General features: G+C 54.3%; 1 protein-coding gene across 1 annotated transcript; it reads right to left on the bottom strand.

Annotated features, from left to right (window-relative positions):
- Positions 1-1,512: 1,512 nt before the first annotated feature.
- STARD10 (StAR related lipid transfer domain containing 10) lies at positions 1,513-25,116 on the bottom strand. Its single transcript, XM_065882702.1, has 6 exons — positions 24,910-25,116; positions 5,399-5,546; positions 4,672-4,775; positions 3,836-3,953; positions 1,988-2,040; positions 1,513-1,758 (listed from the first exon to the last, which is right to left on the bottom strand). Exons 1-6 carry the CDS (start codon positions 25,114-25,116, stop codon positions 1,513-1,515), a joined length of 876 nt encoding a protein of 291 aa, XP_065738774.1.
- Between the last annotated feature and the right edge of the window lie 1,861 nt (positions 25,117-26,977).

The following is a 26,977-nucleotide window of genomic DNA, read 5'->3' as shown; positions in this document are numbered from 1 at the left end:
TTCTAGTCAGAGGGCCCAAGGATTCCTTGGCTTTATAAAGGTGGCAGCCTGAGGTCCTGGCTGCCAGGCAACTTCCCTGGCCTAGAGAATGGAAGATTTCCACCCATCCTGCCAGCATACACACAGATGAGGGTCGAGGGTCTGGGGTTTGGCAGGCATTCCTAGGTCCTGTGTCCAGGGCTGAGATTGGGTGTCATTAATTTGAGCACCTACTACATGCCAAGCCCAGTGCTGGGCAACTTATTCCTTTCATCTCAATCTGCCTGAAGGTGAAAAATCATCACCCCAGGATATAGATTAGGAAATGAGGCTCCAAAGAAGTTCCAGGGCTTGCCCAAAGTTACAAAGCCAGTATTGGGTAAACTGGCCAAGTCCTGGTGAGTTACAGAATGTCCTGCCTACCCCTACTGGACATTCACCCTGCCCCTCTAGGAAAAAGTAGACTCCAAGTGTCTTCCTGACAGGCAAAGTTAAGTCACTTACCGGGAGAGGGTAAGGCCAGAACTTGGGGAGAACTTCCAGCTCAAAATTCATATGGGGTACAAAAACACTGGAGAGGGGTAGAGCACGGGGCCCTCCTCCCGACCTGATAGCGGGGGTGACCCTCAGGCAGCAGAGGGCACCTGTGGGCTACAGAGAACAGGAGAGTCCCAGGCATCCCTCTAGACTTCAAAGCCTAGACATCAAAGCAGCCAGGTGGAACACAGGATCAGGGAACTGGCATCTGACCCCTGGCAAGGGGTTGGAGGCCCCTCCCTTTCTGTTAACACAGACCTGAGGTCTTCTAAATGATCTAGGGAGGGCTCAAGTCACAGGGCCTGGTCCCTCCACTGCACTGGAGTCTGATGACACTCACCTCAACCCCCAAACTCCCTGCAGAACATGCTGCCCCCGAGGACCTCTCCCCCTCCTTCTGTCACAACTGGAGAGTGTCAGACCCCAAGTCCATAGGTTGGACCCAGGCGGCCTTAGGCTGAAGGTCTTACAATAGAAGCCCACTCTCTGACCCCTGACCCCGGGCCTCTGGCCAGACCTGCTCCTTCTCTTAGAGCAGCAAAAGGCAGCCAAATAGCTTGCAGTGAATGGCCGAATGAACACACAATAAGGACAGGTGGATGGATGAAGAGTGAACTAATGAATGGATGCAAGGATAATGAACACACCAGGGACAGGAGAGGGTGTGTTCCGAACTGCATATCGGGAAATGAGGGGATATCTAAAGGAGCAAAGTCCATGTGATCAATAATAAAATTAACAAAATGAACTGTAGAACAGAGGGACCGAGGGCGGCGCCTGTGCCCTGAGCAAGTGGGAAGCAGGCACAGTGATGAGCCGGCTGAGTCTGTGGGACCGTTTATTGGGGCTGTGTCCAGCCACGCCGCAGCGCCAGCCTGGACCGGAGCCCAGCGTCCCCAGGAGGCGCAAGGAGTGGGGGAGGGAAGAAAGCGCGGGAGCATCCGCCACCCTTGGGCTCCGCCCCGTCTTGTCTTGGTCCCTGCCGTGGTGCTGCGCTCAGGTGAGCGAAGTGTCGTCATCACTGCCCTCGCCGCCCGCGCTGCCCATGCGCTCCTCCCGGCTCTCTGCCACCGCACTCTCGTCGATGTTCTCCAGCGAGTCCGCGTGCTGCACAGACAGCTCCGACAGCGCCAGGCTCGGCAACGGGCTCTGCTCTGGGTGTAGCCACGGCTTGAAGTGCGGTTGATGCTTCTGCTTCCACTCAGGGTATTTGACGCACGCCTTGTACATCTTCTTCATAGCCTGCGGAGCCGCCGCACCGCCGAGTAAGGGGTGAGGTGGGAGCGAACTGTCTTCAGCACATCCCCTCCCGCGCCCTCCAGCGGCTCAGTCCGCAGCTCCCAGGATCCTGACTCTTGATCCGGTTTTCATAACTCCGCCCCTCAGCCCTAGCTCCGCCCCTGACCCCACCCCCTCATCCTGGAACCCTCTCCCCCAACCTCCACACCCGCAAAGTCTCAAGGCCACTCACCTTGGGAGCCAGGAACTGAGAAGATTTATTCACCACCCACTTGGGTAAGGAGCCTATGAGGGCAGGAACGGGTAGTGAGGAGAAAAGGGAAGCAGCAACCTCAGGGAACCAGCCCCCCACAAACACACATACCAGCCCCCTCACTACAGCCTGGGGCTTCCAGGGAGGACACGCTCTTCTCCTTAGGGAGGGGGTGCTGTGAGGCAAGTCCTATAAGACTTCATCATCTTCACCCCCTCTTTCTACCTCAGACCATGGTCCTCAGGCTCAACTCTGTTAACCCCCCACCTCCACCACCCCCTGCCTCTGCCCTCTGCTGAGCCCAAGGGCTACACAAAAGAAAACCACAGGGTCCTAGGTGACCAGAGGCAACACCTGGGTTGAAATCCTGGCCAGTCGAGCTCCCACCTGCTGCCTCCCCTCTACTCACACTGACCTCCCTTTTCTCATACCTGTCCCGCTACCTTGAATGGCCCTGGTGTTCATCCGCTGCTCTGCCTGTCCTTCCAAGCCCCCTGGCCCAGGAAGCCTAGCTGCTACATAGACCTCTTGGCTAAGCACTCCAGCCTGTCCTGACCTAGAATCCACAACCCAGCTCTCCACCCTGTCTGATTCCCAAGTGTCTGCTCTGCCTCTGACACACAATAAACTCACTCAGTGAGGTGCCGGGGAGCTCTGGGCCTGGGCCAGTGGGCCCTCGGTGGTGCTGGGGGCATACCCAGGCAAAGATGCTCAAGGCTTACCCCTCCTCTAGTCATTCATCCATTCCTTCACTCACTCCACATTCACTCAGTGATACCCACCCTGGACCAGCCCTGGGGACCGAGAGAGGAACTCACTGTCTGGGGGGCCCCAACAGTATGCCAAGTACTCTGCTAGAGGGGGATGGGCCCACAGGGCAGGGAGCCAGCAAGTCCTCTGGGTATCAGGGATAGAGGTGATGAAGCAGCCCTGGAGGGATGAGTAAGGGCAGAGAGGTGTTTCTAGGCCAAGGGAAAGGGCTGCTTAGATAGGTAGGAAGGTGTAAGCTATGAGGAGGGACTGGGAAACCTGGGGAGGGGGCTTGGACTTTACTCTGAGGGAATGGAAAGTCACAAAAGGACTTTAAGCAGAAGAGAGTCACAAGGAAATAAGTCCTTTGGAAAAATTCCTCTGGTAGCTGTATGGACAGACAAGGTCGCTGAGTACGAAAAGAAATGACAGATTTAGGAGCTATTTAGGAGGTAAAATCAATAATTAGTGGCTAGATTTGGGAGCTGAGAAGAGGGGACCCCAGACAACCACCAGGTTTTTGGCATGAGTGACTGGAGGGAAGAGACTTAGGAGAAGGGGCAAGTTAGGAAGTGAGACAGTAAGTTCATCTTTGGACACAGGGAGCCTCAGGTCCTAAGAGACACCCTGAGGGACATGTCCAAGAGGCCAATGGCCACAGGGATCTGGATCTCAGCAAAGAGAAACATGTGGTCAACCTGGCCACAGAAGCCTGGGGAGTAGCTAAGCCCTCCCAAGGGAAAAAGGACTGGGGCCTAGGAAACCCAGACCTTCAGGATGGAAGCCAACAAGGCAGAGTGGGAGCAGCCAGTGAGCAGGGAGCAAGTCAGAGCGTGGGGGAGCGGGAGTCCATGAAGAGTGCTAAAAGCTTCGTCATGGAGCAGTGGCTACCACCTTGGCCCTTGCTTTTCAAACCATTGTAAAACCTCAAACTTTGGTTCAAAGAATGTTTTGGGTGTAGATGCCCCCAAATACAAAACACCTCCTAACAGAGGCCCTTCTGGATCCCAGTAGATCAAGCATCCCCTGTGGTATACAGAAGGATCCCATGATGGGATTCCAGGGCCAAGCCCTCACCTTTGGGGTCCACCTGAGCCATGTAGGTGATGACGCAGCTCTTGGGCCCCGTGCTCTGGATGAGGTAGCCCGTCTGGATGGACACAGCTCGGACCAAGTCTTTCCGAGGTGGGTATTTCTGGGGATGGAAGGCACAGGGAGGTGAGACTCAAGGTGTGGGAAAAGAAGGTGTCTTTGTAAGTACACTTAACATACACACACACAGAGTTGGTTCACATCCCCTGGCATCCACTCCAGGCCAGGCCTGATATTGGGGTGAGGAGAAAGGGAGGAGTCAGGAGTCATCCTTACCCCTCTTAAGCTTCCCCTGTACCCCTGTAGAAAGACCCAAGTCTGGGGTCAGGGCTCATGAGCAAACACATGGGCGCGCATGAGCACGTGCGCGCACACACACACACACACACACACACGTGCACACACACACACACACACGCGTGCGCACGCACACACACACACACACACACACACACACCCTTGCCCAGGCCAGCTGCACCTGCCTGTCCTGCCTGCCATGGAGACCCAGACTCAGGGAGGGTCAGAGGACCGTACCTCTCCCCTCTTGCCCCCCCTTTCCCAGCCAGTCCATCCCACCCACTTGTCCTCAGTAATGGCCCACACCACCCTCTCCTCATCTGCTTGAAAGCCCCAGCAGGAAGACAGGAGCCATTATTCTCACTGTATAGGAAGGAAACAGGGACAGAAGGCTTCCTGCCTGGCCTGAAGTCACAGAGAAGTCCTGGTAGCAGCCAGGGTCCTCTCCCTGGGCTAGGCCTGCTGGCCCGGCCCTAGCTGGCACCTTCCCCTGCCCACCCAGCAGGGAAGGCAGGTTGACTCACGGGATGTTTGACTGAGTAGTTCATAATGATGTAATCAGTGCCCATGGGAAGCCAGGAGCGGAGGGTGATGACATCACGATTCTTCAGGGGCTTTGGACACCTCCCTGTAGAGGGCAAGGGACAGTTCAGCCAGACCGCTGGCCTGCCTGCCTGCCTGAAAGGTCGTGGCAAAGCCCAGAGACATAGGGATGCCTGGTTAACTGGCAGCTCCCCCTGGTCCAAACATGTACCCTACCACCACCACCAGATCTAGTTTCTGCAACTAGCAAAGACATAGCACAGAACCCTCTCCCCTCCTGCATCCAGCCATCCCTGCTCCTCACAGCCTCACACAGCCCTTACCTTGCTGGCCTGATCTGTTTGCATATGTGAATGTGAGTGTATGAGAAAACAATAGTATTACTGTAAGCGTGTCCATGAAATGTGTGACTGTGAGTAGGTGGCATGTGGCTGTGGGTTTTGTACATGACTGTGCATGTGTGTTTGTGTGGAATGTGTATGCTTGAACATGGGAGTACATGTGTTTGTGAGTGCACATGTATGTGTGCTCAAGTGTCTGGGAGTGGATAGGGATTCAGTGAGGGCAGCCCTACATCTCTGCACTCAGATCTCTGAGCAGCCTGGCCATGGGAATGACCCCAAGGAGGGAACGGGGAAGGAGGAGGCTGGGCGGGAGGCCTGGATGGAGGTGGAGGGGGCTGGGATCAGCGTGCTTGCGTCTGCTCACAAGAATAATAGCCCACGTCAGCGTTGACTGTCAAGCGGGCAATGTCAAAAGTTTCAATGACATTGCTGTCCCACTTCTTTCGGTATTCAATGTCATGTAGGACGTCGTAGAGCGTCTCTGCTGGCACATCACGGCACTCCATCCGGCACTGCAGACAGACACATGGGTTGTCAAGGTCACACAGGGCTCAAAGTCCTGGCTAGGGGATGGGAGGGCAGACAGGCAAGGAGGGAGGAGGAGAAGGAGGACAGGAGGAACAGTGACCTCTGAAGCCAGCATGGGCTCACCTCTTGCCATGAGCCCTGTCCAGCCCTCCCAGAAGCCACCTGTGGCAGGAAAAAGCCCCTGCATCCAGAGACTATCTCCCCCATCTCAGCCGCCACCAAACCTCCCCATTCATCCCAGTCTCCTCCTCTAGGAAGTCTTCCTGAATTACCCAGCCCACTTTCTGGACTGCCATACACTGAATCTCCTTATCTGTGCCCTCCAGGTCCCTGAACTTCATGGGCAGAGGTTCAGTCGATTCAGTACAGAGCCTGGTACGAGTACATGTTAAATGAAATGAAAGCATGAATGAACAAACAAATGCCTAAATGGATGATGTCTTTCCTCCATGGTACTTATCACCTGGTACTTATCACCATTTGCCCTCCTTTTTCTCTTTTTTCCGCCATCCGACAAACACCTTTGTTTTTTATTTGGTTTTGTTTTGTTTTGGGTTTTGTTTTGTTTTGTTTTTGGCCACGCCAGTGCAGCATGTGGGATCTTAGTTCACCGATCAGGGATCTAACCCATGCCCCCTTCAGTGGAAGCACAGGAGTCCTAACCACTGGACCACAGGGAATTCCCCCAACAAACATCTTTGGATTTCTTACTATTTATTAGCCTTGTTCTCAAAGAGCTTTCCATCTAGGGGAGAAAAGAGCCGAGGACACTTTTTTTTTTTATTTAACCCCCACAATAACTCTACCAGATAAGATATCCAAAGAGGAACTTAAGGCTCAGAGAGGTTAAGGAACTTGCCCACGGTCACCCAGCTGGTAAGTAGCAAAGCTGGGATTTAACCTAGATCACGTGTCTGGAAAGCAAATAAAAACAGAACCAGGTTTTACTAGATTTACACTCAGCAAGATGAAACTCAGTCCATATCCTTGTTCTGTGATTTTTTTTCACCCGAAAGCCCAAACCCCAGGATCATGTTCCCCTCAGCAAATTGACAAGTTCTATTGTGTAGTTTAAAAAGGTTTCCCAGAACTGGGTGTTCAGACGGTGCCAAGGGAACCACACATTACTTTCTACTAAAAAGTAAATACATGCAACCATATGAGGGAGGGGTCACATCACCTTCCCCCTAATCTTGGGTTAGGCCTTGGCACCACTAATGGTGATGAGAGGACACAGGAAGGACACTACCCATTGGGTATTCTAGGCACCAGTGAACTCATCAAGCCCTGGATATGCTTCACTTAACAGAAAATACAATGGACAGAGGAACAAGTTAAGTGTCACCATAAGAATACAAGACAAAGCCAGATGGTGAGACATTCTGCAGGGCTACTAGTCCAGTCTCTTCTACAGGTCAATGTCATAAGGAAGGAACTGGGCTAGACTAAGACTTATAGGACAAATAACCAGATAGAAAGTGTGGTCCTGGATTACATACTGGCTTGGACGCAACAGCTATAAGGACATATTTGGGACAACAGGAGAAATATGAATATGATCTGAGTATTAATTAGATGTGCTGAAAATTTACTGAAACAAAATGGTGGAGGTTGCTGCCTGAAGAAAAGCAAGTTACAAAATGGAGTGCATGATATAATCTCATTTTGGGGGAAAAATATATGCACAGAAAAGGCCTGGGAAGCACAATCGCTAAGGTGTTAAGAGTGGCAATCTATAAATGATGAGCATATAATAGCTTTATTTTCTTTTTGCTGTCTGTATTTCTAATTTTCTAATATATATAGTACTGCTTCTGCAATAATGAAAAAAAATTAAATAAAAATGTTTCCCAGAGATACTGAGAGGTGCGCTCACCACAAGCACTATGCTAAGGGCTTTCTACACATTTTACCACATTTTATTCCTACAGCAGCACTCTGAGGGATAAGCCCCATTTTAGTTAAGAAAACCAAAGTTCAAGGATAGCTCCAGCCTGCAAAGACTCATTGTGTGTCATCCTCTGTTTGCTTTTCTGCTCCACCAGGTGGTATGACTAGATCCAGTCATTTAACCAGCTTCAGCTCTGTGCAGAGCATAGAAGAGTCAGAGATGAATCTGAGGCCTGTCCTTCAGAGGCTTCCAGTTGAGAAAGGAGACCAACTTGGAAACGGGGAGGTACCCAAACTGCCCAGTGGGGCACAGAGGAGGTGGTCAGCTGTGTGGGGTGAGGCATGTGGGGAATCAGTCTTCATGGAGAAGCTCAGCATGGAAGGTAGGCATCTAGCAAGTGGCCCTGGCAGAGAGAAGAGTGTGGCCTGTAGGGAAGCTGAATGAGTTCCATCTGCTCCAGTGCCCGTGGTGTGCTGCAGCCTAATACTCAAAGGTCCTGCCTCCAGGTCTTCTTGGAGAAATGCATAATTCCAGGGCTACATCGGAGTAAGTATAAGATGTACCCGGAACATCTCACTGTGCCAGAAAGTAAGGACAATGTACTGACAGAGTGATAGGGACCTTGCCCAGCAGACACAGGAGCCAGCGTGAAGGGCTCCCGCTGGTTCCATGACCAACTCATCAGGGTTTGCCAGTTTAGCACTGGAAGTCCATACGTATCCCGGGGAATCCCTCAGTCCCAGGCAAACAGGACAGCTGGTCCCCTACCATGGGCTAAAGCTGGGCCAACTCGTGTATTAAAATAAATAATGATAGTAACAGATTATATTCCACTGAATAAAATAGGAAAGCAAAGTATATACAGGTATGAATAAATAAATTTAATGTTTAATGAGGAATAGGATATTTATATAGTTTCAAAGTTCCTTCCCATCAAATCAGTAATTTCACATTGCCTGGCAGATACCACCTTAATCAAGTGATCAAAGTGAACATCATTAGTGATAGGACAAGTTACAACTGAATGTTTCCTGATAGGATGCAATAAAAAAAATACAGGTACCACTTATGTGATATTTCTGCCAAAGATGCATGATCTAAATATAATCATAAGGAATATCAGACAAACCCCAAATGAGGGACTTTTACAAAATGTCTGGCCTGTAAGTGTCAGGGTCATGAAAGTCAAGGAAAGACTCAGGAGCTGTATCAGACTGAGACAGACTAATGAAACATGAGTGAATGAATAAATGAGTGATCGAACGAAGTGATGAGAAGGATGGGATGGAGAAGACGGCAGAGGCCGGAGCTGGCACGGTCAGGAGCATACAGACAAACTTCCACTGTGCAGCCACACTGAGGTCTGGGTGTTGCACCTGACATTCAACACACACACTCACTCTTCACCCTCCGGTGAGCGGTGCTGCAGAATAGAAAGCTGAGGCTCAGGAGAGGAAGCAACCTGTCCAAATCATATGGCAAGAAAGCAGCAGAACTTCAAAACCGGATCTTCCGATACTCTTAACCATGAAGGAGCACTCAAGTGTGGCTTCTGAGGAAACCACAACTTCTCTAAATCCAAGTATGGAAGCTGGCTTGGCTTTGCAAGTCCTCAAACGTGTTGTTCCAGACAGTGACTGTATATGAAGGAGTAGTGACAAAAGAGTTATGCTTTGTAGGTTAGACTCCAGCCTGGGGATTCCTCTTCCCTCAGGCCAGCCTTGGTGCCCCCAGGGCAAGCTGCACCCACGGCTGGGTGCACTCTGAGAAAGGCCTACACTGCCCAGACTGCCTCTTCTCCCTCTGGACTTCTGTGGCTTCAGGACCAGGGGTCTCCCTCTGAGACAGCAAGCAGTGGGAGGAGCGCGCAGAGCCATGAGACAGACCAGGCACTGAGTTGAGCATAAACTCTGCGTAACATTTTAAGATAAAGAAGGAAACTTCAAAGGGTTCCCAAGCTCACGGCAGGCTCCTAGGGAGGAAGGTCAGCTGTGGGGCCTGCTGGGAAGGGGAGAACTCAGGCTGTGGAGGCAGCGCTGCAGGTGAGGAAACCAAGGCGGTCCAGGTGGCCAGTCTGGCTTTGGGCCCGGCTCTTTCCACAGCCCCCAGAAGGCTGCGTGCATGAGCCAAGACGGGTAAATTACATCCAGCATTGTTCCTGTGTGCAGCTGCAGCCACCACATGGGCAAGGTAATTCTAAGAGGCTTCTGGAGGGACAAGTAGGGGTAGAGGTGAGTCACTGGAGAGCACCTGGTGGGCGGGGCTGGGACCAGAATCCATCGGGCCCTGCACAAGTCACTTACTTTGGCTGGACGCTTGGGAGCTCCTCCTGGAAACCAGAACTGAACGGGAGGCAGTGCCGGGGTTGCTCAGCCAAGGAGCAAGCCATGCTTGGCTGCAAAGCCCTTAAGGCCTGGTTTACAGCAGGAAGTCCCACGTGCAGCCATTTTACAGCTGAGAAAACTGAGGCCCAGAGGGAGCAGGTGACACTAGAGAAATTAGACTGTGTACCCCCTACACTCCACTCTCTCCAAACCCCATGAGGTAGAGAACTGGGATTGCCCAGAACCCCATAGAGCCATGGTCGGAAGGGAATGGACAAGCAAGGAAGGCCATCAGGGGTGACTCCTGCAGGCTTTGAGTCTGGCAATCCCAGGTTCCAATTCCAGTTCCTCCCCTTAGGCACAAGATTTAACTCACCTGAGTCTTTGTTTCCTCATGTGAAAAATGGGGATAATAAAAGTACCTATCTCGGGGCTTCCCTGGTGGCGCAGTGGTTAAGAATCCACCTGCCAATTCAGGGGACACGGGTTCAAGCCCTGGTCCAGGAAGATCCCACATGCCGCGGAGCAACTAAACCCATGCACCACAACTACTAAGCCCGTGTGCTACAACTACTGAAGCCCACGCACCTACAGCCTGTGCTCCACAACAAGAGAAGCCACCGCAGTAAGAAGCCCACGTACCACAACAAAGAGTGGCCCCCACTCACCACAACTAGAGAAAGCCTGCGTGCAGCAACGAAGACCCAATGCAGCCAAAAATAAATTAAATAAATAAATTAAAATTAAAAAAAAGTACCTATCTCATGGGTATGTTGTGATTAAATTAAATGAGATAATGTATGCAATATGCCTGGCACATAGATACCCCCAAAACAGTAGCTGTTATTACTTAAGCAGGCTTCCACGAGCAGCCACACACCCTTCCACAGGGCCAGGACCAGGCCGTGTCTGCATGTGCCTCTTTACATTCTGGGCCCCAGGCGCCTCTCGTGCCTCACCTGGCCCTGCCCTTCCATCCATCCATTCACTACTGCCCGGAGTCAGCTGTGTGCAAGGGCTGCAACTGGGCAGCAGGGAACTGGGAAGTGAACCAGACTTGGGCCCTGCCCTAAAGAGGGCCCATCAAGTGGGCAGTGGGAGAGATGGGGACATAAAATCCCAGTAGAGAATGAGCTGGGTTGAGGGGGTGGGCATGGGAACTGTGGGATCAGAGGGCAACTGAACCTAAAAGAAATTGAATTGCTGAAAGGGGAGAGAGGGCATTTCAGGCAGAGAGACTGGTGGGTGCAAAAGCCTGGAGGCTTAAATAAATAAGAAAAGAGCAGGGTCCAGTGCCCTAGCAGTGTCTCACTCTACCCTCCTCTCTCCCACCCTTTGCCCCGTGCTTCTTTGGGAGATGCCTTCCCAGTGCTCAGCATTAGAGAAAGAGGAATCTCCACAAGAAGAGGGAAGTGGTGGGGGAAGGGGCTGAAGTATCTCCCAGGACCCAGGGAGATGGCTGACCTGAGACAGAGGAAATGAAGTCAGGTCATGTCCATGGGGCTGTGGTGTGGCTTTGAGGGCCAATGGCCAGGGCAGTAACAAGCAAACTGAGACACGGACAGATGGATCCAAGTCTGGCCCAAATGCCAAGACCTCACACAGCAGGTCTCCAATATCCTTGCCCGTGGGATATATGGGGCACATGGATTATCCCAAAGTCCTAGGGACCCAGGAGATGATCTTTTCCACCACTACGCTTCAGGTCACCACTGGGAAAACTGAGGCCCAGAGAAGGGTAAGGGGTCCATCTGGTCTCTGAAACGTGCCTCAGGCTGTACTGACTTCTCACCACATTGCATTTTAGCAGTTTTGTTAAAGGAATAACTATTAAGCAAATCACCCTTTCCCAAAAGAACTATTTAAAACAGAGAAAGTACTCCTGACCCGGGTGGAGCAATAGCTGTTAAATCAATCATAGCCCCAAACAATAGCTACCACCTCAGTAACCATTACCATGTGCTCCAAATCACTAACTCATCATCCCACAAAAGAGACAGCAGCACCTGGACCATGGACCCCACAGGGGCTGAAATTTAGGTCAAACCACCTCTGCCATCAAGGGCGTCAAGCTGCACCCTGTGCAGATATTGTCTCTTACCCTCCCAACACCCTGATGGATATCATCACCCCCATTTTACAGATGCAGAAAGTGAGGCCCAGAGAGGTAAAATGATTAACCAAGGCCACAAAGCTAACAGTGGTGGAGCGAACCAGAGCCTGGGTGTGCCTGACCCCAAAGTGTCAGGAATTTCTGCTCCCTTCATCAAGGGGCAGGACTGGCCCAGCTGAAACAAACATGCTGGCAACTGGAGACTGCCTTAGTTAATTGATGGTTATTATTATTATATATATATTTTTCCTTTTTTTTGCGGTACACGGGCCTCTCACTGTTGTGGCCTCTCCCGTTGCGGAGCACAGGCTCCGGACGCGCAGGCTCAGCGGCCATGGCTCGCAGGCCCAGCTGCTCCGCGGCATGTGGGATCTTCCCGGACCGGGGCACGAACCTGCGTCCCCTGCATCGGCAGGCGGATTCTCAACCACTGAGCCACCAGAGAAGCCCTACTATTTTTTAATTTATTTAATTTATTTTTAAATTAAAAAAATAAATTTTTTTTTGGCTGCGTTGGGTCTTCGTTGCTGTGCACGGGCTTTCTCTAGTTGTGGCGAGAGGGGGCTACTCTTTGTTGTGGTGCACAGCATTCTCATTGCAGTGGCCTCTCTCATGGCAGAGCACGGGCTCTAGGCGCACAGGCTTCAGCAGTTGTGGCACGTGGGCTCAGTAGTTGTGGCTCACAGGCTCTAGAGCGCAGGCTCAGTAGTTGTGGCACACGGGCTTAGTTGCTCCGCGGCATGTGGGATCTTCCTGAACGAGGGCTTGAACCCGCGTCCCCTGCATTGGCAGGCAAATTCTTAACCACTGCGCCACCAGGGAAGCCCTAATTGATGGTTATTACACAGAGCTCACTGGATTCAGAAAGGCTTGCTGACCAGGCAGGCGAAGCTCTGAGATCCTTCCTCTGAACAAAATTCCCGACTCTATCCTCAGCCCTCCCTGGGCTTAAAGGCAAGGCTGTGCTTTTCCAAAGCTCAGCACTGGAGCTCTGTACCTGGAAGTCTCCTCTGAGAAGACTTGGGCCATCGCGTTGCCCCACAAGCTCACACTCGCAGCAATTCCAGGCTGTCTGGTCAGATAGGCCTCTGTCCTGCTGCTTCCTGCCTGTGTGGCCTTGGCTTGGGCAAAGTACTTCAGTTCTGAATCCCAATATCTTCATCTGTGAAACGGATAATCCTCCCCTCAGAGCAGAGCTGTGAGGATTAAATGAGACTTGTACATAAAGCCCCCAGCAGCAGCTGCCCTTCTCCAGCCCTAGGCCCCAGCAATTTTCCCTGACTTCTCAGGCCCTGCTGAGGGGAGCACTTTCCTGCTGACACCAAAGGGCAGGATACAAAGGGGCAAGGAACAAAGTTGAAAACAACAAAAGTGCCCCAGATCCTGCCACAGGGTGGATGCACAGGGAGGGAGTGCGTGGCCCTCTTATACCAGGGCCCTGCACAAGTCCACAGGCTCCACCCTCACAACCCACAACCAGGCACTGCCCTCACCATGTCAGTCCAGGTGTTGAGAGATACAGACACTGACCCAGGGCACACGGCACGTGAGAGGCTCAGCTCCAGCGGCCCCTCTGCCCTGTCTGCTCCAAGTCCTCCTCCCAGGGCTGCGCACCACCTGCTTGCTGGCTTCAGGGCCCTCTACTGCCCCTCCCAAAGGCCCCACACAGCCATCATCGAGCCAAGCTGCTAGAGCACCTGCCCTTGCCTCTGGGTTTCTGGGGCCCCCAGAATGGAGACCCCTAAGAACTTCCCCCCATGTCCCCACCAAATCTCAAGAGCAGCTCAAGGGCACTGACACAGGGCATCAGGGGAAGCAGAGGTGGGGGTGTGTAGGAGGAGAGAGATCTAATAAGTCCTGCTTTCCCACGACCTCCCCTTGCTGGTTCTTTGCTATATTGCCCTCAAACTTCAGCCTGGCTGTGTCCTGCCCAGGCCACCTACCATGTCCCTAACTCATGCAGGTTGGCCTGGGGCCTCCTCCTCCACCCCACTGCCTCCCTTCATCAGCACACACTGCGATGCATCGATTCATCCTGGCCCATTGCTCGTCTTGGCACCCCCAGTGCTTGGCATGGTCTAGTAAAGAAATGCTGCCTGAATGGAAGGAGGGACAGGTGAGCCAGCAAAGAGGCCATGCCCGCGTGAGCTTCTCTGACTTTTAGAGTGCTGGGGCCGTGCCTGGTGGCCCTCACTGCTTTGTGGAGGTCAGAAGGAAGGGTCGTTGTGAAAACCCCCTGGACGCTTGTAAAACTCTTTGTGGCACTCGAGGCTGATTACTACTTCTGCCATCATCCTCATAAAATGGAGTGTAAGGGGCAGGGGCAGAGACAGGTGAAGGGAGATTCTGGGACTTTCTGTAAGATCTTTAATAATTCTGATAAAGAAAAGTAAATTCAATCTGTACTGAAGTATCAGTTTACATTTAGTAAATAGCAAAAGTATATAAAATAACCATGCTTGTGAACATATGGTAAAACTGTTACCCAGTTAGTGACAGCAAAAACTGGTTGCACTGGGCTTCCCTGGTGGCGCAGTGGTTGAGTCCGCCTGCCGATGCAGGGGACACGGGTTCGTGCCCTGGTCTGGGAAGATCCTGCATGCCACGGAGCAGCTGGGCCCGTGAGCCATGGCTGCTGGGCCTGCGCATCCGGAGCCTGTGCTCCACAACCGGAGAGGCCACAACAGTGAGAGGCCCGCGTACCGCAAAAAAAAAAAAAAAAAAAAGGAATGATACATCATCTTGAAGATCACTGCCCAGCTACTGAGGACTGTGGTCTCCCTCAGGGCAGGAGCAGGGGCCCCTCAGAACCCAGAAGAGGTCTGGCAGGGAGCAGTTGCCAGAAATGTTCCTGAATTAATGATTCTATAGCAATATGACAAATTTCCACAGATGCAATGTTAAATGAACAAAAGAGGACACAAACGTGCATCTATGCCATGGTCTCAACTGTACATAAATTACCTACACCCTTGAATGAGAGCTGGAAGGAACCAGGGAGATGTTTTACTCAGGAATTGAGGCACTGGGGGATTAATTTATCATTTTTGGGTTCTCGTTACTGTTGGTACAATAGAGTTTATATAAGATAAAGAAACCATACTTTTTTTTTTCTAGGTTAAGTGTGTTGTCCAGAATCCTGAGGTCCTCGTTCCCTGGACCTGGGAGGCTGGACTCTGCTGAGATGGGCCTGAGGCTGCCCAGGCTGATGCTGAATTGCCTGGAAATGCTCTGTGTGGTGTAGCCATGCCGAGAGTAAAGCCAGAGGGGACTCAGGGTCCTTCCACCCTCAGCTGGGACACAGGCATGAAAATCCTGGGGGCTCATGGCAGGGACAGAAGGAAGCAGGGGGATGCAGGTACAGGGACGGGCACACCTAAGCAGAGTCCTACAGGATGAATAGAATAACAGATGGCACCCAGATGTAAGGAGGGGAAAGAGGCTCCTGGCAGAGGTGCTGGAGGGGACTGGAAATGGCCTGGACCGGCTGGATTCCATGCAGTTCCACAAGGTAACCCAAGTGAACAAGGATGGACGCGGGAGGAAATGGAGCTGTCCCTTGGGTACCTCAGACTGTTCATTCATTCATCCATTCAGCAAACATTAAGAGCGTGCCAGCTCTGTGACAGGCTCTGCACTAGGGCCTTGCAAATTCTCCTAATTCCATCCTCTCAACTACCCATGAGGAGGGAAGATTATGCCCTTTTGTAAATGGTGGCTGAGAAAAGTGAAGTGAAGAACCATCCTGGAACCCAGTGTCGACCCAAAGTCCACCCCTGAAGCTGTTCCCTAAGAACCAGGCTCTGCTCTGGAATCCCAGGTGCGCCAGTATTTGGCCAGATGAGGACTATCCCTGGAGGGTCCACGCTAGGGGCTGCGGCTGCTGGGGCAGCTCTGCCTGGAGTAAGGGGAGCTGGAAGGACACAGAGAGCAAGTTTGGTGTGGGCCCGTCACAGGCTCTCCTTCCCCCACCTTCAGCCTCAGAGCTCTCACCTGTAAAATGACTAGACAACCTCTTCTGAAGGGAAGGGGATCTGGCAACAGATAACCTCAACCCATCTTCTCTCCTAAAGTGCGGCCCTCCTGAGACCGGTGGTAGGTGGAGGTACTGCCATGTTTCCCCTAGACACAGCTCCCAGAGTCTGTGCGGGCAGACCAAGCTAGGCCCCTCTGCTGCTCTCCACGCAGGGCTGAGTGACTCATCCCTACTGTGCCTCCATCCCCTTCCCCTCCCCTACCTAGTCTCCAGCAGCCTCCCTGGACCCCCACCCCCACCCCCACCTCCCCACCCCCAGGCCTCTGCCGCTGAGGAACATCCTGCTCTGATCTCTTGGAAGCTGACCTCCTGGTCTGGAGCTCCCACCACTCTGCTCCAGCCCTGGCGGAGGTGGGGGAGCCAGACAGAGGAGGGAGACCTGAGAAAGAGCAGAGAGTGGGTGGGCCTGCAAGAAAAGAAAGGGGGTCAGAGAGATCAATGAGACAAGACAGGGGCCAGGGCTGACACACAGACAAGCAGACAAACACAAATTGTATAAACACTTCCCAGGACTTCAGGCGCTGCCAGTGGCCCCATACCCCCAAAGCTCTCTAGCACGCTCCAGACTGCATTTTCAACAGCCTCCTGGGCGTCGCCCCCTGGACAGCCCATAGGCTCACCCTCACCATATCCACTTCTGTTGGATTATCCAACCCCAATGCCCACTCCCCTCTGCTCCCCGCCTGTGCCTGGAACCTGGGATTCTGCTTGGCCATGACCTTCCCAACAGCTCCTCTTCGCCAGACCCAGGCAGGCCTCACCATCCTTGCTTGGACCAGTGCAGCCACAGCCTCCTCACTGGTCTCCTGGCTCCCAGGCTGACCTGCCACCTGGGGCCAGGGAGCTTTCTAAAACCCAGTGCTGGGAATTCCCTGGCGGTCCAGTGGTTAGGACTCTGAGCTTTCACTCCTGCCGGCCCGGGTTCGATCCCTGGTCAAGGAAATAAGATCCCACAAATAAAATACAATAAAATACAATAAAAAAATTAAAAAATAAAACCCAGTGATGATGGTACTGCCCAGCTTGAAAGCCTCTGCTGCCTCTCTCTGCCTTCAAGATCAAATCCTAACCAAAACGTCCTCCCCACTCTGGCTCTGCCTCCTCTCCTTCCTCACCCTTAGTCCGCACCCACCAAGACCTTCTCAGCCTGCCACCTGACTCCTGATGGGCCCCACAGGTCCCACCCAGACGCCACTGCCCCCCACCACGTTGTCAGCCACGTCTCCCTCGACCTGAGTCCTCACGAAGGGCTGTCACCATCTCCATCAGTCTCCCCACTAGGCCTTAAGAGCAGGGCCCAGGTCTGGTCCATCTCTAGGTCCCTAGCACCAGCACAGTGGCTGGCAGAGTGGGTGGGAGACACGAGAAGAGGTTTGTTGAATGAATAAATAACCAGGACAGATTAACAAAAAGGAGGAAACAGAACAAGTAGAGACATAAAGGCAGAGGCAGTAACCATTAGAGACAGGGATAGAAAACACACCCCAAGGGGAGACTCTGAGACCCAGAGACATGCCCAGAGGCAAAGACAGGAGGCTGCAGGGAAGCAGGGAGGGGAAAACCGAGGCAGAGCCAGAGCTGAGCTGGGGGGCGGAAGCCACTGGGAGACAGCTGAGGAGACATAATTGGATCAGAGACAACTCTGCTGCAGTGAGGGGGTGTGACTCACACACACAAAGTAATGCCAGACACAGAAACACACACAGAGTCTCACATTCAGAGGCACATACACCCAACCTTAGGCACGTGTACACACACACACACACACACACACACACACACACAAACGCATTCAATATAGATTTAATGACCTTTGTCAGGTGCCCTGCCCCTGAGGGGCTCACAATCTACCCAACTAAGGACCAGATCACACACACAGGCACATACAATCCAGCTCCACACACAGAAGGCCCAAATATAGAAGGCCAGACAACTCCCATCACATCATCCTGCCCTCATAACACACAACAACCATCTGGTATCTTATTTAGTTATTTGCTTCTATTTTGCTTGTCTCCCCCTCAGGATGTAAACTCATGACAACAGGGTCTGATGTGTCTGGTTTGCCACTAAATTCCTGGATATACTTGGTATACAGTATGTGAACAACAAATATGTGTTGAATGAATGAATGTTGGAGACACACAAGGGAACTCCATCCCCTCTGGCTGTCAGGCCTCTGCCTTAAGACTCATCACTTCCCTGGTCTAGTACAAGGTCCCAGGCAATCCAGAAGGGTCCAAAAACAGGGAAGAGGCATCAAGGAGGTGGTAGCGGGATTTCTCAGGAAACCAAGGTTAGATGCAGGTTGTGACAGGGAACTCAAAGGATGAGATTAAATGGTCCAGGCAATGCAGAGGAGACCAAAGGCAGTATTTAGCTGTACCTCCCATTGGTGGCGGAGGGGAAGGGGAGGGAGGTAAACTTGCAGGCATTGTTCAACTGCCCCAAGACATAAGAATTCTACAGAGAGGTCAGAGGTAGCAAGTAGCTGCCTTCAGGGAGCCAGGCTGAGAGGCAGGGAGGCAATTATTATGCTAAAACCCCAGAGAACAGCTCCAGCTGCCCAGTGCCACCTGCCCAGCCTCTCTTTAATGACAGGTGAGAGGAGTCTGTATTTGGTGTGGGACCCATCACTAAGTTCTGGGCCTGACACTTTCTTCCACTCCCTGTGTTGCTACAGCTCCAGGGGTCCCAGAGCATCAAGGCCTGACCAAGCGTGCCTGAAGTGAGGCACAGGGAGGGACAGAGACACCTCGAGCCCAATGCATGGTCTGAGTACCTTTCCTCTCACCTGTTGCTGCGGGGGGGAGGGTGGATGCTCACCTGCCCAGATCAGAGGTAAAGGTAAGGGGGCAGGGTGGGAATAGAGTTTTAATTCCCATCTATCTCGGTGGCTGCTGGCCCCTCATGAACAGACTGGAGCGGCCCAGCTCAGGTCCCAGAACCCTAAAGAGCACCAGGTCTCCGGGGTCATGGCACCCACAGCCCTGGCTCCAGGTGGCCCAGCCAGGCATGGAGACACAGGGGAAGAAAGAAAACCCATCTGTCTCCAGGACTGCCTCCTTTCTCTCATCTCTTGAAACTTTAAAGACTCTCGGCTGGAAACTGAGCTGGGGCTCGTTAAAGTTTAAAAGCCAGAGCCTGGGGACCTGGTCATGGAGGAACAGAGCCAGCCTGGGGGCTGAGGGCTCTTCTAGCCCCAGCGTGGATGGACACTGACTGAAGGCACCCACCCCACCAGTCCCTTGCCCCCAGGGGGCTGCACGTCCATACTATCTTACATCCCAGCCTGCACAAGAGTTATGCTGTAACCACCATGTCCCATTCCTTTATCCCTCCTAAATCTTTCTGGATGCAATCCCTTGCTGCATTCCCCACAGTCCCTGCTTTAGTGCAGGCCTTGGCATGTCTGTCCAGACAAATACAGCAGCATCTTCCTCCTACCACCCACCTTGTCTAAAACCCTCCTTGGTACCCTAGAACCTCCAGGACCCAAATCCTAGAGCCCTGGTCTAGCTGTCTAATCACCTCCTGCCCCCTGAGTTCCAAGCCCCACAATGAACCACCTGCAGCTCTCCTAACGCACTGTCCTGTTTCCTGCCTCTGGGTCTTTACACAGCTGTTCCTCTGTATGAAATGCTCCCAGTGCTGTCAAACTTGTACTCCTCATTCTCTACCCAATTCCAAACAGATCACCTGAGAATTCCTCCTCTGTGAAGCTTTCTCTGGCCCCCAAGGCTGGTTCAGAGGCCTGCTCTGGATCTCTGCAGCTCCTGTGATAAGTGTCTGTCCCAGCATCCAACTGGGAGTTCCTTGAGGGCAGGGTTTGTTTGATTTCCTTCTTTGTCCTCAACTTGAATGAAGTGCCCAAAGACAGGCAGGGCAGCACTACTATTCACATGTGACAGATGAGGAAGCTAAAGCCTAGGCAGGGGCAACAATCTGCCCAAGGCCACATGGCCAGGACTCTGGACCCTGTGCTCTTCCCCTATGGCCTCAGACCAACCCAGGCATCTCCACAAAGACTTCCCTGAAGCCTCCAGCCACCTCTGACCTTTCCTCTCTCTGATTTCCTGCACCTGAAGGTCCAGACCCTGACTCGCTGGGGTCATGCTCTCTGGGGGCCTGTCTGTCCCCTGAGGACAGCTCTGGACTACTTCCTCCAGCTGCCCTCACACCAAGTCAGAGCTAGAGCCATCCAGATAGGGGTCTCAGGGCCTCAGCGTGGATTCAGGAGCCCCATCTAGGGACCTCTCAGATGGCACAGACTGTCATGGCCTTAGCTCTCCATCCTTACTCTGTGTCCAGCAGTGCAGAAGCCTTTACCATGGCCTAAGGCCAGGACAGCCTCTACAAACCACCTGCCCAGCAACTTCCTGTAGAGAAGGAAGTTCTTCCCGCAGAGGAGGGAAACTCAGCCCCAGATGTGGCAGAGGCCCAGCCTGAACCTGAACTCACTGAATTCAAACCCCTAAAACTCAATTAACTCCTGCCTCTGCCACCACAGATAAGAAGACTGACTCGTAAAGGTGCCCAGTGACCCCCCAAGGTCACACAGTAAGGACTGGGCTCTTGCTCAGCTGGGACCACTCCAGGGTGCCCTCCCACAATGGCACAGTACAGGGAGATCGAAGGCAGAAGACAGGGGTAGGTTCTGAGCCACAGGGTCCAGGAGACGGAAGGGCCCAATGGTGCTAATAAGCAGGCCCAAGGGAGTGAAGAGATCTCGGCCTTGGAGTCTCAAGGACCTGGGCTCTGATCCTGCCTCGGCTACCTTCTAGCTGTTTGCACAAGTGAATTCTTGCCCTAAACCTCAGCTTTCACATCTGTTCAATGGAGTTCATAAGACTCACAACTACCACAGGACAGTTGTGAAGACTCAGTGGGACAACATGAAGAAAACACCTGGCCCTGCGGCTGTCCCTACCTTCCCCATGACCCTTTTGAGTCCCATGGACCGTTAAGAGTGAGAAGGGTCCTTGGAGATCCCTGAGACGATCCCAAATTTTACAGGGGGAGAGAATGAGGTGCTGAGATGGGACAGGCCAGAGCACTGGCTTAAGAGCTTGGAACCCAGGGGGCCTGTGATGTGGAAGCAGGTGGCCAGTGACACAGGTCAAGGAGGGGTCACTGAAGCTTTCTCCAAAAGGGAAGAGGAGGAGTCGTAGGACAGGAAGTCAGAGGAGATAGGTCCCCACCACCCAGCTTCTTGTGGCAAGAGGAACCTCAGGTGCTCAGCTACTCCCCCAGGAGACCTTGCACCCCTGCTTCAACCGTCAAGCCCCTCAAGGCCCCTACCCACTGGGCCCACTCCTGCCTCTGTGGTCTGCCTATGGACACCTGCCTCATGCAGTGGGCAGGGGGTCACCTGGAATTGTCAGTCTTCTCTCCACCAAGGTCTGGACACCTCTGAGGACAGGGGCCAGGTCTCCTCTGCCTCTCAGGTGGCTAGGTACACAGCAGCAGCAGAGAGCCCGAGCACATGCGCATCCAGGGCAGGGCTGGGCAGGCCGTGTCATCTCCTGCTTTCTGTCCCCTGTGCCTCATCCCTCTCCATGGGCCCCAGCCCAGGCGTTGAGTTTAGAGGCCCTTGGAGCCAGGAGAGCCCCATGGCACAGATGGAGACATAACCCAGAGAGGGCAGGGATGTGCCCATAGTCACAAACACAGCAAAAGAATACCATAGCCAGGACTAGACCTCAGCCTCTTCCCCAGCTGGCCCTGCTTGAATAAATGACAGACCCCCCCGGTTTCCCTTTTCTCTACTGCTACAGGAGCTGTGGGGAAGCCTGGCCTGGGCATCGAGAGACCTGTATTCAGGTTCCAAGCTTCCCTCTGCCTTGGACCCAGGATCCATGTTCAGCGTCTGCCTTTGGGACGAAGCCTGACCTCTCAGGAGGTGGTATCTGCCTCCTCTCCAGTGCCCGGAGAACAGTGCAGGCTTGGGACCAGACCAGGCTGGAGGCCAGGAGGGAGGGAAAGGGAAGAGGTGGCCTCCAGCAGCCCTGTCCCTTTGTCCTGGCTCCAAATGCTGGGCCAGAGCCACAGTGTCTTCCAGAAACCTCTGGACGCAGGGGCAGGGAGAAGATAAGCCTGGGGGAAAGGGAGTGAGGTGGAGGAAATCAATCAGGTAGGCAGATAGGTGGACCCGCTCCCCCAACCTGGGATCACGCACACAGGGCATGTACAGGAGGCAGCTGGCTTTTCCAGCTCAGAGGGCAGGCCCAGAACAGGCTGTGGGGAGGGGGGAGCTCAACAAATACCTGTGGTTGAGTCGCAGCCTCCCGGAGTGACCCAGGGGACTCTGGCTTCAGACCTGCTGTGTGACCTTGACAAGCCACTCCCCTTTCTGGGCCTCAGCTTTCTCATTTACCAAACAAGAATGGGATGATGAGAACACCACGTCCTTCAAAGAGTTATTGATGGGGTCAAATGCCAGAATGTTGACAAAGATGTGAGCCCAAGCTGAGAGAGGCAGGGGTTCTGGAGCCAGGCTGGCCTGGGTTCCACTCCTGCCTCAGCTGATATGACCTTAGGCAAGTGACATCACCTCTCTCAGCCTCAGTTTCTTTGTTTGTAGCATGGAGACAAGCCTACTACTGCCCAGGACTGGCCGGAGGGTAAATTAGACCATGGAGAGAAACGCTTGGCTCAGAGCAGAGGCTCTTACCAGAAATGGATTCCTGGAATCTTGGGGATGGGGAGCTCAGAGACCTCTGCCTGTCCCCCACAGCTCCATCTGGCTGTGCTGAGGGGATCAGAGATCTCGGGATGCCCGTAACCAAGGCCCCAGCCTCCTCCTTAGGCCCCAGCTCTGCTCACCTCCTGGCCCTAGTCCCCCCTCCACTGTGGGAAGCACAGCAGAGAGAACTAGGCAGGGAGGCTAAAGGTCTGGGTGCCAAGTCTGGCTCTGCTGGGACTTGGCTGTGTGAGTCTGGGCTGGCCCCTGTTCCTCTCTGGACCTCGGTGTCCATACTTGCACCCCAGTGAGGAGTGAGTATGAAACTGGGGTTGTAAAGGCACCTCTAACCTCTGCTGAGTCTGAGAGGGAAGGAAGGTCAGGTGTATGCCCTGACCACAAGCCCACAATACCCGTTTTTCCAAGTCTCCTCCACTCCCAAGGAAGAACACCTGACAAATCTGATCTGGCCACAAGGGGTCCATTGTGGCACTCTGGTCCCCAGAACTGCCAACTCCAGTCCTGGACTAGGCTGGGTTTATTCATTAACCAAGCCAGTTGGAGGAGGCAGCTCCGCCCTGTTGACACAGAGGGTGGGAGTACTGGTCTCAGTTCAGACTTTCCCCTTCTCTTCCCTCTGGAGAGCCAGCTCAGTGGGGAAATTACACTTCCCCACCCCACTGCACAGCCCAGCCTTTGAGCCTTTCCTAGGTCACAGTCAGGAAAACAACCTTGTTCTCACAACTTTGCTCACCTTTTATTCAGTTTGTTTCTTTGTTCCTTCTTCCTTCATTCAACCAACACCCCTGCTCTGTTTGTGTTGGAGGTTGAGTACGCAAAGAAGGATAGGACCTGTCCCTGTCTTCAGAGAGCACTAAGCTGGAACATACTAGCTGCCCTTCCCTTCCCTGCTCCTCAGGCTCAGACACAGCTCAGGCCCCCGGGAAGGCCCCAGTCCAGGGTCCTCAGGCCTGGGTAGAGAGTCCCAGGAGGGGAGACACACATGGAAACCCAGAGAGAAAGAGACAGTCAGATAGCCAGGGTGCAGACAGAGAATTATAGAAGGAAGAAGGGAAGACAGAATGGGTGAGCCAGAAGACCACACGGGGACAGGTGGACAAAGGTCTAAATGACTAAGACAAAGTGAGGCAGAAAGGCACAGGGTCAGAGTGGGAAGGTCAGACATCTCTGGCCCTGGTATGAGGCCCTGATGCCAGAGCTAAATCCAAATCCAAGAGCAGGTCCCAGGCAAGAGGGGCTGAAGTAGGGGAAGGGCAGGAGTGCCCTCTGAGTTCAGTGTCCTGCTTCCACCTCTGCCCCCCTCCACCACAGGAATACACTCCTCCACATGTTCGAGAAGGACAGCAGGAAGGGTGAGGCAAGAGAAAGGGAAGGGTACAGTTTACTGCCAGCACCCCACTGAAGGGAGACCTGCCCCCTTGAAAAGTGGCACTCACAGCAATGCCAGATGTGCTATGTTGGAGGAAGCTACCGAGGCCTCTAATCAGAGCCTTCACCAGCCTATTCCCCATCTAGTTCCCCAGGGTAGGTGGGCTCACGGGGTCCCAAACCCCAAGCCGGCCCTATCTAAGCAAAGAGAAGAAAATCAGGGGGTTGTGAGGAATGGGGTTGATGGCTGTGAAGGAGGCTGAATGTGCCTACATCTTCCTTGCATCTGCTGGTCCTCTCCTCCCCCAGCCCACCCCCAGTCTGGCCCTGTGTAAGGCAGAGACATTTAAGTCCTGCTTTCAGGATCTGCCGGCCAGGATCCTGAGTCCCTGCAGAAGAAACTCAGGGAACAGCCAGGAGGGAAGGGGAAAGAGCAGAGCATCAGACAGGAAGGAATCAGGTCCCTGGCACCCAAGGGTGCAGAGAGTGGGGAAAGAGACCCAGCTCAGGCTGAAAGAACCAAGAATTCAGGAGAGAAGGGCTCAGTCTCCCTCCTCAGATGACTCAAGTCAGGACGTGGTGAAGGCTTCCATGGGCAGAGGGCTCCCTGAGGGAGACCATTCTCCTAGGTAGGCCTGACAGCAGCCCACCTCCCTGGATCAGGCAGGGGTGTGCAGAAGCCTGAGTTCTGGCTGAGTGAGCCAGAGAGAGTCACACCCCCTCTCCAGGCCTCAGTTGGCCCACCTGTGAGATGGGGGCTTGCCCAGCAAACTGTGCCTCCTCCTGGTTTCTCACAGGAGAGTCTGAGGTGTGCAACCGGGTGTCTGTAACCCTGCGGGAGGACCAGGAGACTCCCTGGTCAGAGGAAGTAAGGGTGCAGTGCAGACTACACCTGCTGCAGGGCAACCCTACCTTGATCTTGTGCAGGGTACGATCCATCTCCACAGCCTGCACCCACACAGACACGCCGGCCTTGCTGTAGGTCAAGTTCCAGCCCGCCTCGGCCTCACACTCTGACCGGAAGCTGCGGAAGTCTTGGTCGTCGGGCACCTGGACGCTGTCGCGACCCAGGACTGGCCGAGGCCCCTGGGGCTCAGTTGAGGCAGCTGACTTCTCCATGGGGAGGCCCAGGGCCCTGGTCCTAGTCCGGCTCTCCTGGGTCCTCCGCGGAAGCTCCAACAACGTCGACGCGGCTGCAGATGCTGACGCCACCTTCCAGGGACCTGAAAGACCGGTTTGGGAGCCAGAGTCAGTGCGCTGGGGGCGCGGGTGCGGCTGTCCGGGGTCCTGGCGGGTAGAGAGAGACAGGCAGGGGCTGGCCAGCGCGCACCGCCGGTACAGAGCAGTACGCCCCCCGACCCCTTCGCTAGGCGCGACCCAGACCTCCGGTTTGGGGGCCGGAGTGGGGGCTGCGTATCGGGTGCGGGGGGGGGGGCCCGTCGGGACCCGGGGGAGGCCGCGACCCGAGGTGACGGACGGCCCGGCGGGGTCCGCGCAGCGCTGGCCGGACTGGCTCAACTAACTCGGCAGCGGCGCCGCCGCGGGGCCCGTGGTGGGGGTGCGGTGGGGTGCTTGCGGGGCCGGCCCGCTCACCTGTGCCAGCTGCTCCGCCGGGGCCCGCCGGGGCCGGAGGTGCGAGCGCCTCTGCCGCCGCCGCCGCCGCCGCCGCCGCGCTGCCCGGGCGACCGGGGCCGCGCGGGGGCTCTGGGGGGAGGAGCAGTGGGTCCCGCCGCCGGCCCCGCCCCACGCGCCCCCCCCCGCCCCGCGCGCCCCCGCTCCCTCCCTCCCTCTCCCCGGGCTAGGCTGGGGGCTCCGGGGGCTCCGCTCGCTGGCGCTCGGTATTTTCCTGGCTGCGGAGGTACAGCAGATGGGTCTCGGAGCCCCGCCCCGCCCCGCCGGGTCCTAGCGCCCTCCCCACCCGCCTCCGAAGGGGACCTGGCCCTACCAGTCCTTAGGCAGGGGTCGGGGAGGGGCCCAGATAGAGTGGGCTCTGAGAAGAAGGGCGAGGAGGTGCTCGAAGAGGGATTCTGGAAGTTACCTGCGAACCCCTTCTCTTCAACACCCTCCCATACTCACAGGTACACACCTCTGCAACAACCTACTTAGACACAAGGAACCACCCAGAGACCCAAAGATGGGCACACTCCCCCTACCACAATCAAGAGCCCATAGCTTGCATCCCCCAACAACCACTAGCCACTCCCATCTCACTCCCGGCTGGGAGCTTCAACCAGGCTCTCCTCCAGCCCGACTCTGGCCCTTGTCTACCACCACCCCTCCTGAGTACCCATGCATGTATTCACACACCTCGCATGGATTACTAGGCTCTCAAGAGCATCTGGCCCCAGAGCTCTGGGGCTACCCTGTCCCTCCCCAGGCGGAGCTGTCCAGAGCTCCACAGCCACAGGGTAGGTAGGTCCACCAGTACTCCAGCCACCCCTTTCAGCCAGGGAGGCTGCTACCTGCCCCCCTGGGTCCTAGTGCCAGCTCTGCCTCCAGCTGCCCCGTGTCAACTGAGGCCAATAGTTCAATTTCTCTGAGGTGAGGCCAGTATGAGTGTGGCAATGGGCCCAAGGCTAGCATTCACTGACCCTAGTGACTTGCCCTTGACTGCAGAGGGCTAGGGAGAGCTAGGGCCCCTGATGAGCTCCCCTGGATGGGCAGCTAATAGGGCACAAGTGCCCATCACTTGCCCACTGCCACACGGAGAGTACATGGCCATCCTTCCCAGAACCCAGATCTCAGCCTCCTCCCACCCCAGGGGTTCCTTTCTCTGCTCTGGCTGTCCCCATCATCTTTCTGAGCCTTAGTTTCCCATCTGTAGAATGTGAGCATCAGAATGTATAACCTCCTAGCCTCACCATCCTAGAGCTCTGGGATGGAACAGCTTTTCTTAAAGGTGCTCGAGAAAGATAAGGAGTTGTCACGGTGGGTTCACAAATAGAGGTGTTTCTTCCTGAAGTGCTTAGGGCTCTGAGAT

This window comes from Phocoena phocoena, chromosome 8, assembly GCF_963924675.1.
Source record: "Phocoena phocoena chromosome 8, mPhoPho1.1, whole genome shotgun sequence".
Taxonomy (NCBI): Eukaryota; Metazoa; Chordata; class Mammalia; order Artiodactyla; family Phocoenidae; genus Phocoena; species Phocoena phocoena.
This window is presented reverse-complemented; position numbering and strand designations above follow the sequence as displayed.